The sequence below is a fragment of the Brassica rapa genome, chromosome A08, assembly GCF_000309985.2.
Source record: "Brassica rapa cultivar Chiifu-401-42 chromosome A08, CAAS_Brap_v3.01, whole genome shotgun sequence".
Taxonomy (NCBI): domain Eukaryota; kingdom Viridiplantae; phylum Streptophyta; class Magnoliopsida; order Brassicales; family Brassicaceae; genus Brassica; species Brassica rapa.
The window spans coordinates 8520718-8533367 of NC_024802.2; the positions used below are offsets into that span (position 1 = coordinate 8520718).

A 12650-nucleotide genomic window follows, 5' to 3' on the forward strand; every position below is an offset into this window, starting at 1 on the left:
AATCAATATATATTTATTTGATAAAACTAAAATATTAAATTATATCTACTATATATTATATGATTATGAGGTGGATCGGGTTACATATGATAATCTTATGATTGCAATATTTTGCGGCTTATTTTATGAAACATGCAAATTTTTTATCAAGTATAAGAATGATAAATGAAAATATTAACTCATTATTATTATAATAACTTTTAAAACAATGTAAGACGGATTGTCTAATAAGAGATATAATTATTTCATTTCAATGATACATCTTATAAAATAAAATAAAAACAATATAAGAAGAATTAAATAATTATAACATAAATGTAAATATATTATGTACATAAATTCAATTCAAAGATATGTACAAAACTTAAAAACATAAATTCTCTACAAAAGTTAAAATCTTGTTTTGCGAGAGCGGATTAAACTTTAATATTTGGTATACAATACATAATTTAGACAAAATATTAACCGTATATCACTTTAAAAGTAATTTTCTTCTAGTGAAAAAATGTGTACAATTATTGATGTACGCAAATGACTTTCCACCAGTAGTAGTTATGTTTATATGTCGTATAGTTAAATATATAACTAATATGGACATCAGATTCAGAGTAAATGTAAGATTTTCATCTTATTATTAAATAGATAATACATAATCAATACAAGAAATCTGGAATAGGTGTTCATCAATACATTTAGCATATTAGTTATAGGTTAGTTAATCAAGTCATCTTGTTTGCTGTTGTTTTGATTCTTTAGAATCTTTGTCATTAGAGATGGTGGAGATAGATTACACTTTTTATGACACTCGGAACACTCTCCTGCTGAACCAAAAGCTTTGCAATGAGGACGGCAAATAACATTGCATTCCATCTCCGATTTTGCTTCACCTTCGATAACAATCAATGTTAGTATCATCATCATTATCCATGTCATGCTCAAAATTTTACTCATCTTTCTGATATATGTGCTTTTCTTCTTTTTAATTTATATGAATGAATATGTCATGATATTGAACTTGCATCCCTATTTATAACTTGACTGCTTACTGGTAGAATTAAGTTTGTTATTTATTTTATTTTTGGACAGATACATTTGAAGGTAGAGTATCTAGGTGTAAGTAATACATATAAAAGCAATATTTTGTTTATAATATATTTTATTCTAATTTCTATATATCTATAAAAATACTATATATATGTTTCATTTGTTGGGATTATTTTCCATTAAGTTTTTAATTTGAAATGCAATTTTTATTTCAACCCCTTCTAGTATGGAAATGAACTTACTATATGATCTTATTATATGTAATAGAAGAAATCTAGTACATGGTAAATGTGTCATGATATGAACATACATCTCTATTTATAAAGTTGACTATTTCATGTTTAATTAGTAGATTTGCTTTTCGTTTTTTGGAAACATAGATGAAGGTATATCATCTATGTAGAAGTAATTCGTACCATATAATATTTAGATTATAATATATTGAAAACCAATTTCTATATATCACTGAAACATAATCTGTTTTTTATCTGTTGGGATTTTGTTCCATGTAGTTTTTATTATTAAAAATGTAATGTTATATCAATCCATTCTAGCATGCAAATGAAGTTACAATGTGATCTTAGTCCATGTTTTATCATATATCAATTTTGGATGTATATTTTGTGGCATTTATTCTATTAAAATAGAATCGTATATTTATAATTTATCTTGCAGCTACTGGTATATTATAGAATGCACATCAAATTTTAAATTAAATTTTATATATAGTTAAAGACAATTCCTTCATATTATTTAATATTTATTTTAAATAAATTTATTTTATAAATTATAATTTTATGTTCTTAATTATTTTATAAATTATAATTTTATGTTCTTATTCTTATAGTATTTTAATAAGTTGAAAAATATTGTAATATTAAATAATAAATATTATTTGTTTAATTCCTTGAATTTAATTTTATAATTTATTAAAAAAATTACAAAATGAAATCAATATATATTTATTTGATAAAACTAAAATATTAAATTATATCTACTATATATTATATGATTATGAGGTGGATCGGGTTACATATGATAATCTTATGATTGCAATATTTTGCGGCTTATTTTATGAAACATGCAAATTTTTTATCAAGTATAAGAATGATAAATGAAAATATTAACTCATTATTATTATAATAACTTTTAAAACAATGTAAGACGGATTGTCTAATAAGAGATATAATTATTTCATTTCAATGATACATCTTATAAAATAAAATAAAAACAATATAAGAAGAATTAAATAATTATAACATAAATGTAAATATATTATGTACATAAATTCAATTCAAAGATATGTACAAAACTTAAAAACATAAATTCTCTACAAAAGTTAAAATCTTGTTTTGCGAGAGCGGATTAAACTTTAATATTTGGTATACAATACATAATTTAGACAAAATATTAACCGTATATCACTTTAAAAGTAATTTTCTTCTAGTGAAAAAATATGTACAATTATTGATGTACGCAAATGACTTTCCACCAGTAGTAGTTATGTTTATATGTCGTATAGTTAAATATATAACTAATATGGACATCAGATTCAGAGTAAATGTAAGATTTTCATCTTATTATTAAATAGATAATACATAATCAATACAAGAAATCTGGAATAGGTGTCCATCAATACATTTAGCATATTAGTTATAGGTTAGTTAATCAAGTCATCTTGTTTGCTGTTGTTTTGATTCTTTAGAATCTTTGTCATTAGAGATGGTGGAGATAGATTACACTTTTTATGACACTCGGAACACTCTCCTGCTGAACCAAAAGCTTTGCAATGAGGACGGCAAATAACATTGCATTCCATCTCCGATTTTGCTTCACCTTCGATAACAATCAATGTTAGTATCATCATCATTATCCATGTCATGCTCAAAATTTTACTCATCTTTCTGATATATGTGCTTTTCTTCTTTTTAATTTATATGAATGAATATGTCATGATATTGAACTTGCATCCCTATTTATAACTTGACTGCTTACTGGTAGAATTAAGTTTGTTATTTATTTTATTTTTGGACAGATACATTTGAAGGTAGAGTATCTAGGTGTAAGTAATACATATAAAAGCAATATTTTGTTTATAATATATTTTATTCTAATTTCTATATATCTATAAAAATACTATATATATGTTTCATTTGTTGGGATTATTTTCCATTAAGTTTTTAATTTGAAATGCAATTTTTATTTCAACCCCTTCTAGTATGGAAATGAACTTACTATATGATCTTATTATATGTAATAGAAGAAATCTAGTACATGGTAAATGTGTCATGATATGAACATACATCTCTATTTATAAAGTTGACTATTTCATGTTTAATTAGTAGATTTGCTTTTCGTTTTTTGGAAACATAGATGAAGGTATATCATCTATGTAGAAGTAATTCGTACCATATAATATTTAGATTATAATATATTGAAAACCAATTTCTATATATCACTGAAACATAATCTGTTTTTTTATCTGTTGGGATTTTGTTCCATGTAGTTTTTATTATTAAAAATGTAATGTTATATCAATCCATTCTAGCATGCAAATGAAGTTACAATGTGATCTTAGTCCATGTTTTATCATATATCAATTTTGGATGTATATTTTGTGGCATTTATTCTATTAAAATAGAATCGTATATTTATAATTTATCTTGCAGCTACTGGTATATTATAGAATGCACATCAAATTTTAAATTAAATTTTATATATAGTTAAAGACAATTCCTTCATATTAAATTTACTCATAATATATATAAATAAAATCTTAAGAATAAATTGCTTAAGATATCCTAAAAGATTTTGGAGGAATTAAAAGTAATATTCTTTAAATAAATAAACGTATTTAAAAAAAAATCAATTAACTAGAATTAAACACAATTTATATTCAGTTTCATAGTCAATGAGTTTAGTTTCATGGGAATTTGATTCTATTTTCCAAAATGTAGCAGAAATGTTTTTGCTTTGGTTATTTTGGAATTATTCCATGGATTATATAACATGTGTTTGTGAGAAAATACTTTAATATTTTTTTACATAAAGGATCAATGGTTTAACTTTTTTGTTCAAAAAAGATAAAAATGATTATCATATATTGTAGGGGTGGGTGTTCGGATACATGTTTGGGTTCGTATCAGGTATTTCAGTATATATGTATAAAACCAGTCCGGATATTTCTACACTTCGAGTCGGGTTAGGGTATTTTATGTTCGGGTTCAGATATTTATGGTCGGGTTCGTATATTTAAATTTTGAAGAAAAAATAAATAAATGATTTATTGTTTAAGTTTTTTGGATTTAAAATATATTTTAACTGGTTTTCTAATTCTAAAAAAATTAAACTATTAATAGGTTTGAAGATAAAACTTTAAAAAATAGAAAGACACTAATTTAGTTGTTGTTTTGAAATTTTAGATGCAATTTTTGTTAATCCAATAAACAAGAGCTTGCTATATATATTAAGTGAGTTGCAAATAATTTTGTCCATAATTATATGTATATTATCTAATTTTAAGAATAAGCATCATTAATATAAATATTTTGAATAAAATGAGAGAAGTAAACTAGAAATATAGAGTTAAGTATACTTACGTTTGGTCATCTTCGGATATCCATTTGGGTTCGGATATTACCCGTTTGGATTCGAATATTATCCGAACTGGTGAAATAAGTAATTTGTTTTGTTGTTCTAGAATTAGATGATTCTTAGACCGAGCTGGTGAATATATACTAGACAGACATTTATATTTTGAATATGCACTTATATATTCTATAACAGCTTGATATATTAGATTTGAACACTAATCTGTTAATATAGTTTGCGAGTGATTTTTTTCAAAATTTTGATTCTTAGATATGTATCTGGAGTGAAACTAATTTTTAAATTGACACTAATTTAATTCACCGAATTCATAAAAGAAGTTAAAAAAAGAAACTTAACTCATATCAATAAAACAAAGACGAGAATAAAAACACAATTTTATAGACGCAGAAAATTAACTCACTTATGGAGAGTCAATAGTAAACAAATCGAGAGCAAAAAACCTAATCTCCTTTCGTTATTATACAATCGATGTTGTCTATTTGGTTTTGGTGATTTGTGTCAGCCGCAAAATTTAATTTTTTTTTGTGTATATGAAATCTTAAAAATAATTAAAATGAGATGTAATACGTTAACTCTTCAACAGCGATGATATATTTAAGAGACCAACATTTGTATTCGTCATTTTATAATCGATAAATATTATAGTATTACAAAATGTTAAAACCATTTAATAAACAAACATTATTATAAAAACTCATTACGCGGACTATCATCTAGTGTTTAGCTGTTTGTGAAGCATAAGTGTAGTTGCAGGTCAATATTTTAAAAACCCAACAGTTGCAGTTTCTTAGTGGTTGTCCGTTCATTTGGGTTATTTCTGTTGACGTCACTGAAGTGTTATAGAACTCAATATGGAGAAATAGAAGGAAAATGACTTTCAATCTAGGATACAATTTGATAATCACGCAAACTACTTATCCAGACGATCATTTATTATTGTGGACAGTACCTCTTTCTTGACCAGGCCCAAGATTTCTTTGAGCTCTCTACATATATCAAAAATAAACGGAGTCTCAAAGACATGTTAGTAGTTTGATGAGAAACCCAAGGATAGTGCCCAGCAACAACTGTACCCCAATCCATTTCGTAAGAAACAATTTCTGACATAAAAACACAGAAATTAACTATATTAATGGACCAATGCCATTAAGGAGATACGAATATAAGCTTAGACGTCTAAAAAGAACTAAATCACTTGGACTAAGACCAATGATAGATTCATATCGCATGCCCCATGTGCAGTATAAGGTTGCATATTGGTATAAAAAAGTTGAAAATCGCACAAAGAAGGAGCAGATACCTTAACAACTTGGTGTTGTGGCAAACTGTAGCCATGTCTAGAAGCTTGACTCGAGTCATTTTTGAGCATATAGAGCTGAAATCAAGCAGAAAAAAATACCAACAAAAGGAAAATGATCCTGTCGTTAGTTATGACAGAGACCAACCCACCCCAAAGAAAAGATAAGAAAACATTAAAACTCTGATCATATGGTTGTAACGAAAACGATTCCGGGATTTCTAAACAAGAGTAAAGATATATGTTTAGAGAATAACCTAGCATCAACTCTAAATTAAGACAGAGGAGATGGGGCTATCAACAGCTACTTGAGAGCATACCAGTGAAGTACGGCTGAACTCAGAACTCAAGAACTCAAATGTACAGGAAACATCGTAAATAGTTCAAATCTGTCACTAAGAAATCTTCTATTTCCAGGCTTCAAGACCTTAATCACGACATCCTCTTGTTAGCCTCTAAGCCTTGCGCCATGGTTCATGGACCTGGTCCTGATGATTCTTTTAAGTCGAGAAGAGTACATAAACAAAATGGGTTTAGATAAAAAAAAAACAGAAGCAGAAGAATATACTTGTGCTATTTAGGCTGAAGCAATTGTGTAGGGTCAACGTTACGCTGTCTATGGGGCTACCAAGTTCCTCTTGCAAAAATGTATGAATTTCTTCAAACGAAACGGGATGAGCTTTGTTGAAGGAGTTCTGAAACTCTTTGACATATTCAGGTGGGAAAAAAGTTGGTGCAGATGCTATAAACTACGAATTCAAAAAAGTATTGAAAAGAAGGTGGTGTTAAATGAGATACAGTGAGAAATTAACTGACAAAGAGCAATTTAAGTAATAACTACGCTTACGTTAGACATGCATTTCACATGTTTCTAGCGATTAGCCAATAACCAATTCGCCAAAGGATACAATACACTATACATTTATTTAAGCAACACGAATTACCTGGTCCAGCTTAATGTAAGTAGTTCCCATGCGTTCAAAGAGCTTACTCAAGAGGAGACAGTAGACCAAGCTGCATTTTAGTTGGTAAGCCACCAGACACTCTCGTGGACTGCAGCGAGTCACCAGAAGAAACTATTTGAACTCACAGGAAGTGTCGAGTGTCTTACTCACATAACAATAAATTATGAACGATTCACTTGAAACATAGTAAAAAAGTTTACCTTAGAAATATCATTCAGCCACTCTCCTCCGACCCCAACAAAGGCCTGAACGCCTTGGACAAGGCATAACACCACTTGGACATGTGTTTATCGATGTCTGAAGTATATCCTCCACCAACTTGGGTAAGTTTTGAATCCAGCATGCTTCAAAAGCTATGTGAGCAAGGACATGGATCAATAAACTGTATTCAAAAAGGTTAACGTGACTTCAAGTATAAACTCCACCTAAAATATTAAGATAAACCAAACCTACTTAGCAACAGACCGATTCATTTATCAAAACAGTATACAGTCAAACTGAGAAATGAAAAGGTACTGGGTTTGCGCCGAGATGACTAAAGCCTTCGACTTTCTTCATCCGATCATCTTCTTAGAACATCCTCTCGTAACTGGACCCTGCGAAAGCAGAGAGCAATGGTGTTTGCCAATTTTGGTATCTAGACTGTAAAGAGAAGATAAGGAGACAGATTCACTCGAGAGAGAAAATAGACTGGAGTCTGGTGAAGAAGTGGAAACCGCGCAACGAAAGCTTAGACCGCGATTGCTAGGCGCACACTGAGGCAGAGAAGGCTAGAAACTCCAATTAGTGGGCTAAGTAATTCATATGATAAGTGAGGTAACATGTATTAAGGAAGGTCTCTTATGGCCCATTTGACATGATTATCAAAGGAAACATTGACGTTTTAGATTGGACACGTGACATGTGGCGTAATTTGCCCCTCCTTCCATGGTGACATGGCACAAGGAAAAGAGAGAAAAACATGTTTTATGGTTACAGAGAAAAAAATGTAGTTATTGGGTCAAACAACTATTAATTGATTTGTCTATTTGTTTTGTCATATAGGGTGAAAGCATTTTCAAAATATTAGTCAATATGTAGATTTAGTACTAGTGGTCAGAAGATTGTAAATATTAGGGAAAATTCGGGTTAAATACAATCTGTACTTCAATTTTAATAGTTTAGATGTTGATGATTGAATTAAAAAAGTTAAATCACTACAAGAAAACGTAGCAGTAACAACGGCGTTTTACGAGGAAATAATTTCCTCGTAAATTTACATACGCTTTACAACGCAATTACGACGAGACATAACTTCGTCGTAAACTCCATGGTAATTTACGACGAAACCTTTTCGTCGTAAAGTAATTGTAAGTTTACGACGAAAGTACGTGGAATGCGAAATAGTTGTAAACGTTACATCGACATTACGACGAATCGTGTTAATGTATTCAATGTGCTTTAACTTACCTAAATTCGTTGTAAACGCGTTGTAAATTTTCTATGTAAAATCCATGTAAAACTTACCATATTTCTCTATATATATGTCATTTCCCACAACTCTCTTCCTCACAACACACAACTCTCTTCCTCACAACACACAACTCCTCATTCAGCCACCAATTACTATTTCGAAGATAACGATAACGAACATGAGTCATTCGTCTGTCTGCCAATTCAGTGGAGCGACAAGGAGAAAATGGAGGGAAGTGCAGTTGGTTTATACTTGAGTGGAACCTCCGATCATCGTCAAAGGTTCCTCTCAAGTACAAACCAGCTGCACTTCCGTCCACTTTCTCCTTGTCGTTCCACTGAATTGGCAGACAGACGAACGACACAGGTTCCTTATCGTTGTCTTAGAAATAGTAAATGGTGGGTTAACAACGCAATTACGACGAAACCAACGAAACCAAATTTCGTCGTAAACCCCATGTAATATTACGACGTAAGTACGTCGAAAAGAAAACTTTACATCAATATTACAACGAATCATGTTACCGTTATATTTAGGTGAAAAACTTATCGAAGTTCGTTGTAAAGTCGTTGTAAAAAAACTATGTAAAATCCATGTAAAAGTTTCCTTGTAAAATCGTTGTTATATTTCAACTACCCAACTCGAAAATTTCTCTATATATATGTCATTTCCCACAACTCTCTTCCTCACAACACACAACTCTCTTCCTCACAAGACCCAAACGGAAAAAAAAATTTAAAAAAAAAATAGAAGAAAAAATGGTCGGTGGCGGTAGTATTTACGAGTTACGAAGTTGGATGTATTTGCACAAAGATTCTGACGGGAGAGTGACGAATGCATTTCTGAACGGGCTAGAGACATTCATGCACCAGGCGGGCTGTACACCGATCACGCAGGAAAGCGGTAAGATGTTCTGCCCCTGTTCAAAATGCAAGAATTCAAAATTTGCACGTAGTGAAACTGTATGGAATCATTTAGTAAACAGAGGATTTACACCACAATACTACATTTGGTATCAACATGGAGAGGGTTATGGGGGAAATGAAGCTAGTAGTAGTAATGCTAATTTTGAGGATGCTCATCATAATGAAGAACTGAATCATGTGCATAATGAACATAATTATCATCAAGAGGAGCAGATGGTAGATCATGATAGGGTTCAAGATATGATTAGTGATGCATTTTTAGAAACAACTACAACAATAGCAGATGGAACTGGAAATGTAGAAGAACCTAATTTGGATGCAAAAAGGTTTTATGAAATGCTAGATGCTGCAAATCAACCAATCTACACTGGTTGTAGAGAAGGTCTCTCTAAATTGTCTCTAGCAGCTAGGATGATGAATATTAAAACGGATCATAATTTACCTGAGAATTGCATGGATGCATGGGCGGAGTTGTTTAAAGAGTATTTGCCAGAAGACAACGTGTCTGCTGAATCTTATTATGAGATTCAGAAATTGGTTTATAGTCTTGGGTTACCCTCGGAGATGATTGATGTTTGCATCGACAACTGCATGATCTACTGGAAGGAAGATGACAAGTTAGAAGAGTGTCGATTCTGCAAAAAACCACGATTCAAACCGCAAGGCCGTGGGAGGAATAGGGTACCGTACCAAAGGATGTGGTACCTACCAATTACAGACAGATTGAAAAGATTATATCAATCTGAGAGGACTGCTGCGTCGATGAGGTGGCATGCCGAACATGTCCAGAGAGATGGTGAGGTTGCACATCCATCAGACGCAAGAGCGTGGAAACATTTCAACAAGGTACACGGAGATTTTGCTACAAATATTCGGAATGTCTATCTTGGGTTATGCACCGATGGATTTAGTCCATTTGGAATGTCTGGTAGACAATATTCTTTGTGGCCAGTCATTCTTACGCCGTATAATTTACCGCCGGATATGTGCATGGAACAAGAATTTCTATTTTTGACCATATTAATCCCAGGGCCGAAGCATCCAAAACGGTCTCTTGATGTTTTTCCTTCAACCGTTGATAGAAGAGCTAAAGCAATTGTGGTCAGAAGGGGTGAGGACGTACGATTGTTCCTTGAAAAACAATTTTACGATGCGAGCAGTTCTGATGTGGACGATAAGTGATTTTCCTGCTTATGGGATGTTGTCTGGCTGGACAACACATGGAAGATTATCTTGTCCGTATTGTCTTGGATCCACGGATGCTTTTCAACTGAAGAATGGTAGGAAGAGTTGTTGGTTTGATTGTCATCGTCGGTTTCTTCCACTTGCCCATCCGTACAGAAGAAATAAGACATTGTTTCGACACAAAAAAATTGTCAGAGACAGTCCTCCTCCATATCTCACCGGCCAGCAGATCGAAGCGGACATTGATTATTACGGAGCTCAGGAAACAGTTAAGGTTGGAGGAAATTGGCATGTTCCTGGAAATATGCCTGATGGGTATGGTGTATCTCACAATTGGCATAAGAAGAGTATATTTTGGGAGCTACCCTATTGGAAGGATCTTCTCTTACGCCACAATCTGGATGTCATGCATATCGAGAAAAACTTTTTTGAGAACATCATGAATACATTACTTAACGTCCCTGGGAAGACAAAAGATAACAAAAAGTCAAGGATGGACTTACCTGATATTTGCTCAAGAAGTGAGTTACATATCAAGAGCAATGGAAACGTTCCTGTTCCCATCTTCCGGTTGTCATCAGCAGCCAAAACAACCTTGTTTGACTGGGTTGCATCGGAAGTTAAGTTTCCTGATGGTTATGTTTCAAATATGTCAAGATGTATTGAACGAGGTCAAAAGTTCTCCGGAATGAAAAGTCATGATTGTCATGTGTTTATGCAACGACTGCTTCCATTTGCTTTTGCCGAGCTCCTTCCAGCAAATGTCCACGAAGCACTTGCAGGTAATTATAAATTTATATATATACATATGTTACGAAATGTTATTAATTTGATTCCTTTTAAAATATACAGCCATCGGAGCATTTTTCAGAGATCTTAGCACACGTACGTTCAAAGAAGAAGTCATCGAACAACTTCATCAGAACATTCCGATCATATTGTGCAACCTGGAGAAGATATTTCCTCCTTCATTTTTTGACGTCATGGAGCATCTAGTTGTCCACCTACCGTATGAAGCATTGCTTCGTGGACCTGTTCACAACGGATGGATGTATCCGTATGAGCGACAGATGAAACATTTGAAGGGGAAAGCAAGAAATCTTGCAAAGGTAGAAGGTTCAATAATTGCAGGGAGTTTGACAGCCGAAACATCTAACTTCACATCATACTATTTTGCTCCAACTGTTCGTACGAGAAAAAGAGTTCCTAGGAGATATGATGATGGTGGAGTACCGACATCATATCCAATTGATGGTGTTCCTGACATTTTCTGCGAAATAGGACGGTTTGGTGGTAAAACGAAAGAATTATGGTGGTCATGTGAAGAAGGTAAACATAGTGCCCACACATATATTCTGCTCAACTGCGAGGATGCAATGACCCGTTACTTTGAAAGGTAAATATTTTTGTGAATGTTAATTATATGAATTAAAATTAATTATGTATGATTTGATTATTTGTTCAATTTGCAGGATGTTTGTATCTCAAGTTGAAGAAGCAATACCAGGAATATCTGCAACTGATGTGGATACACGTAAAGATAAGCACTTTGTCAAGTGGTTAAAATCACAGGTAATATATCTCATACTATTATATTAATTAAGTAAGTGTTTAAGAATATATATATGTTTTTTGCAGGTTGATTATGACGATCCTTATTATCCCGTATGGTTTCACGAATTGGTTCAAGGTCCAGTTGCAAAGGTCACCACATCACCTATGTATTTCACACGAGGATTTACCTTTCACACATACGAGTATGGGAGACATCGGGCAACGAGTAACTACGGAATATGTGTGAAAGGTGAAACAGACTTTTACGGGATATTGCAGGAGATTATTGAAGTGGAATTTCCGGGGTTATTGAAGCTAAAATGCGTCCTTCTTCAAATGTGAATGGTTCGATCCTGTTGTGAACCGAGGGATTCGGTATAACAAATTTGGTGTTGTGGATGTCAATTTGGGAGAAATACAACAAATTTGAGCCTTTCATTTTAGCTTCACAAGCCGAGCAAGTTAGCTTCCTTCCTTATCCTCGGCTTCGAACTTCCGGGATAAACTGGGTAACTGCTATCAAAGTTACACCTCGTGGACGCATTGTCGTTGGAGAAGAACCGCCCTTGCAAGAAGAAGACGCTATCACTGAAGTTGAGGTACCAGAACAACCA

General features: G+C 32.4%; 1 protein-coding gene and 1 long non-coding RNA gene across 8 annotated transcripts; one reads left to right on the top strand and one right to left on the bottom strand.

Annotated features, from left to right (window-relative positions):
* Nucleotides 1–609: 609 nt before the first annotated feature.
* Nucleotides 610–7903, bottom strand: LOC103833766. Of its 7 annotated transcripts, none has more exons than XR_004449875.1 (7): nt 7435–7842; nt 7119–7343; nt 6898–7006; nt 6522–6702; nt 6274–6441; nt 5957–6031; nt 610–5756 (listed from the first exon to the last, which is right to left on the bottom strand). It is a non-coding gene; the product is annotated as an uncharacterized LOC103833766 (long non-coding RNA). The 7 variants fall into 7 exon arrangements; XR_004449876.1 differs by having other exon boundaries at nt 7119–7271; nt 7435–7841; XR_004449878.1 differs by having other exon boundaries at nt 7119–7271; nt 7372–7841.
* A 2181-nt stretch (nt 7904–10084) lies between these two features.
* LOC117127098 lies at nt 10085–12378 on the top strand. Its single transcript, XM_033276371.1, has 4 exons — nt 10085–11264; nt 11335–11878; nt 11955–12054; nt 12121–12378. Exons 1-4 carry the CDS (start codon nt 10355–10357, stop codon nt 12376–12378), a joined length of 1812 nt encoding a protein of 603 aa, XP_033132262.1. The 5' UTR covers nt 10085–10354.
* The last annotated feature ends 272 nt before the right edge of the window (nt 12379–12650 follow it).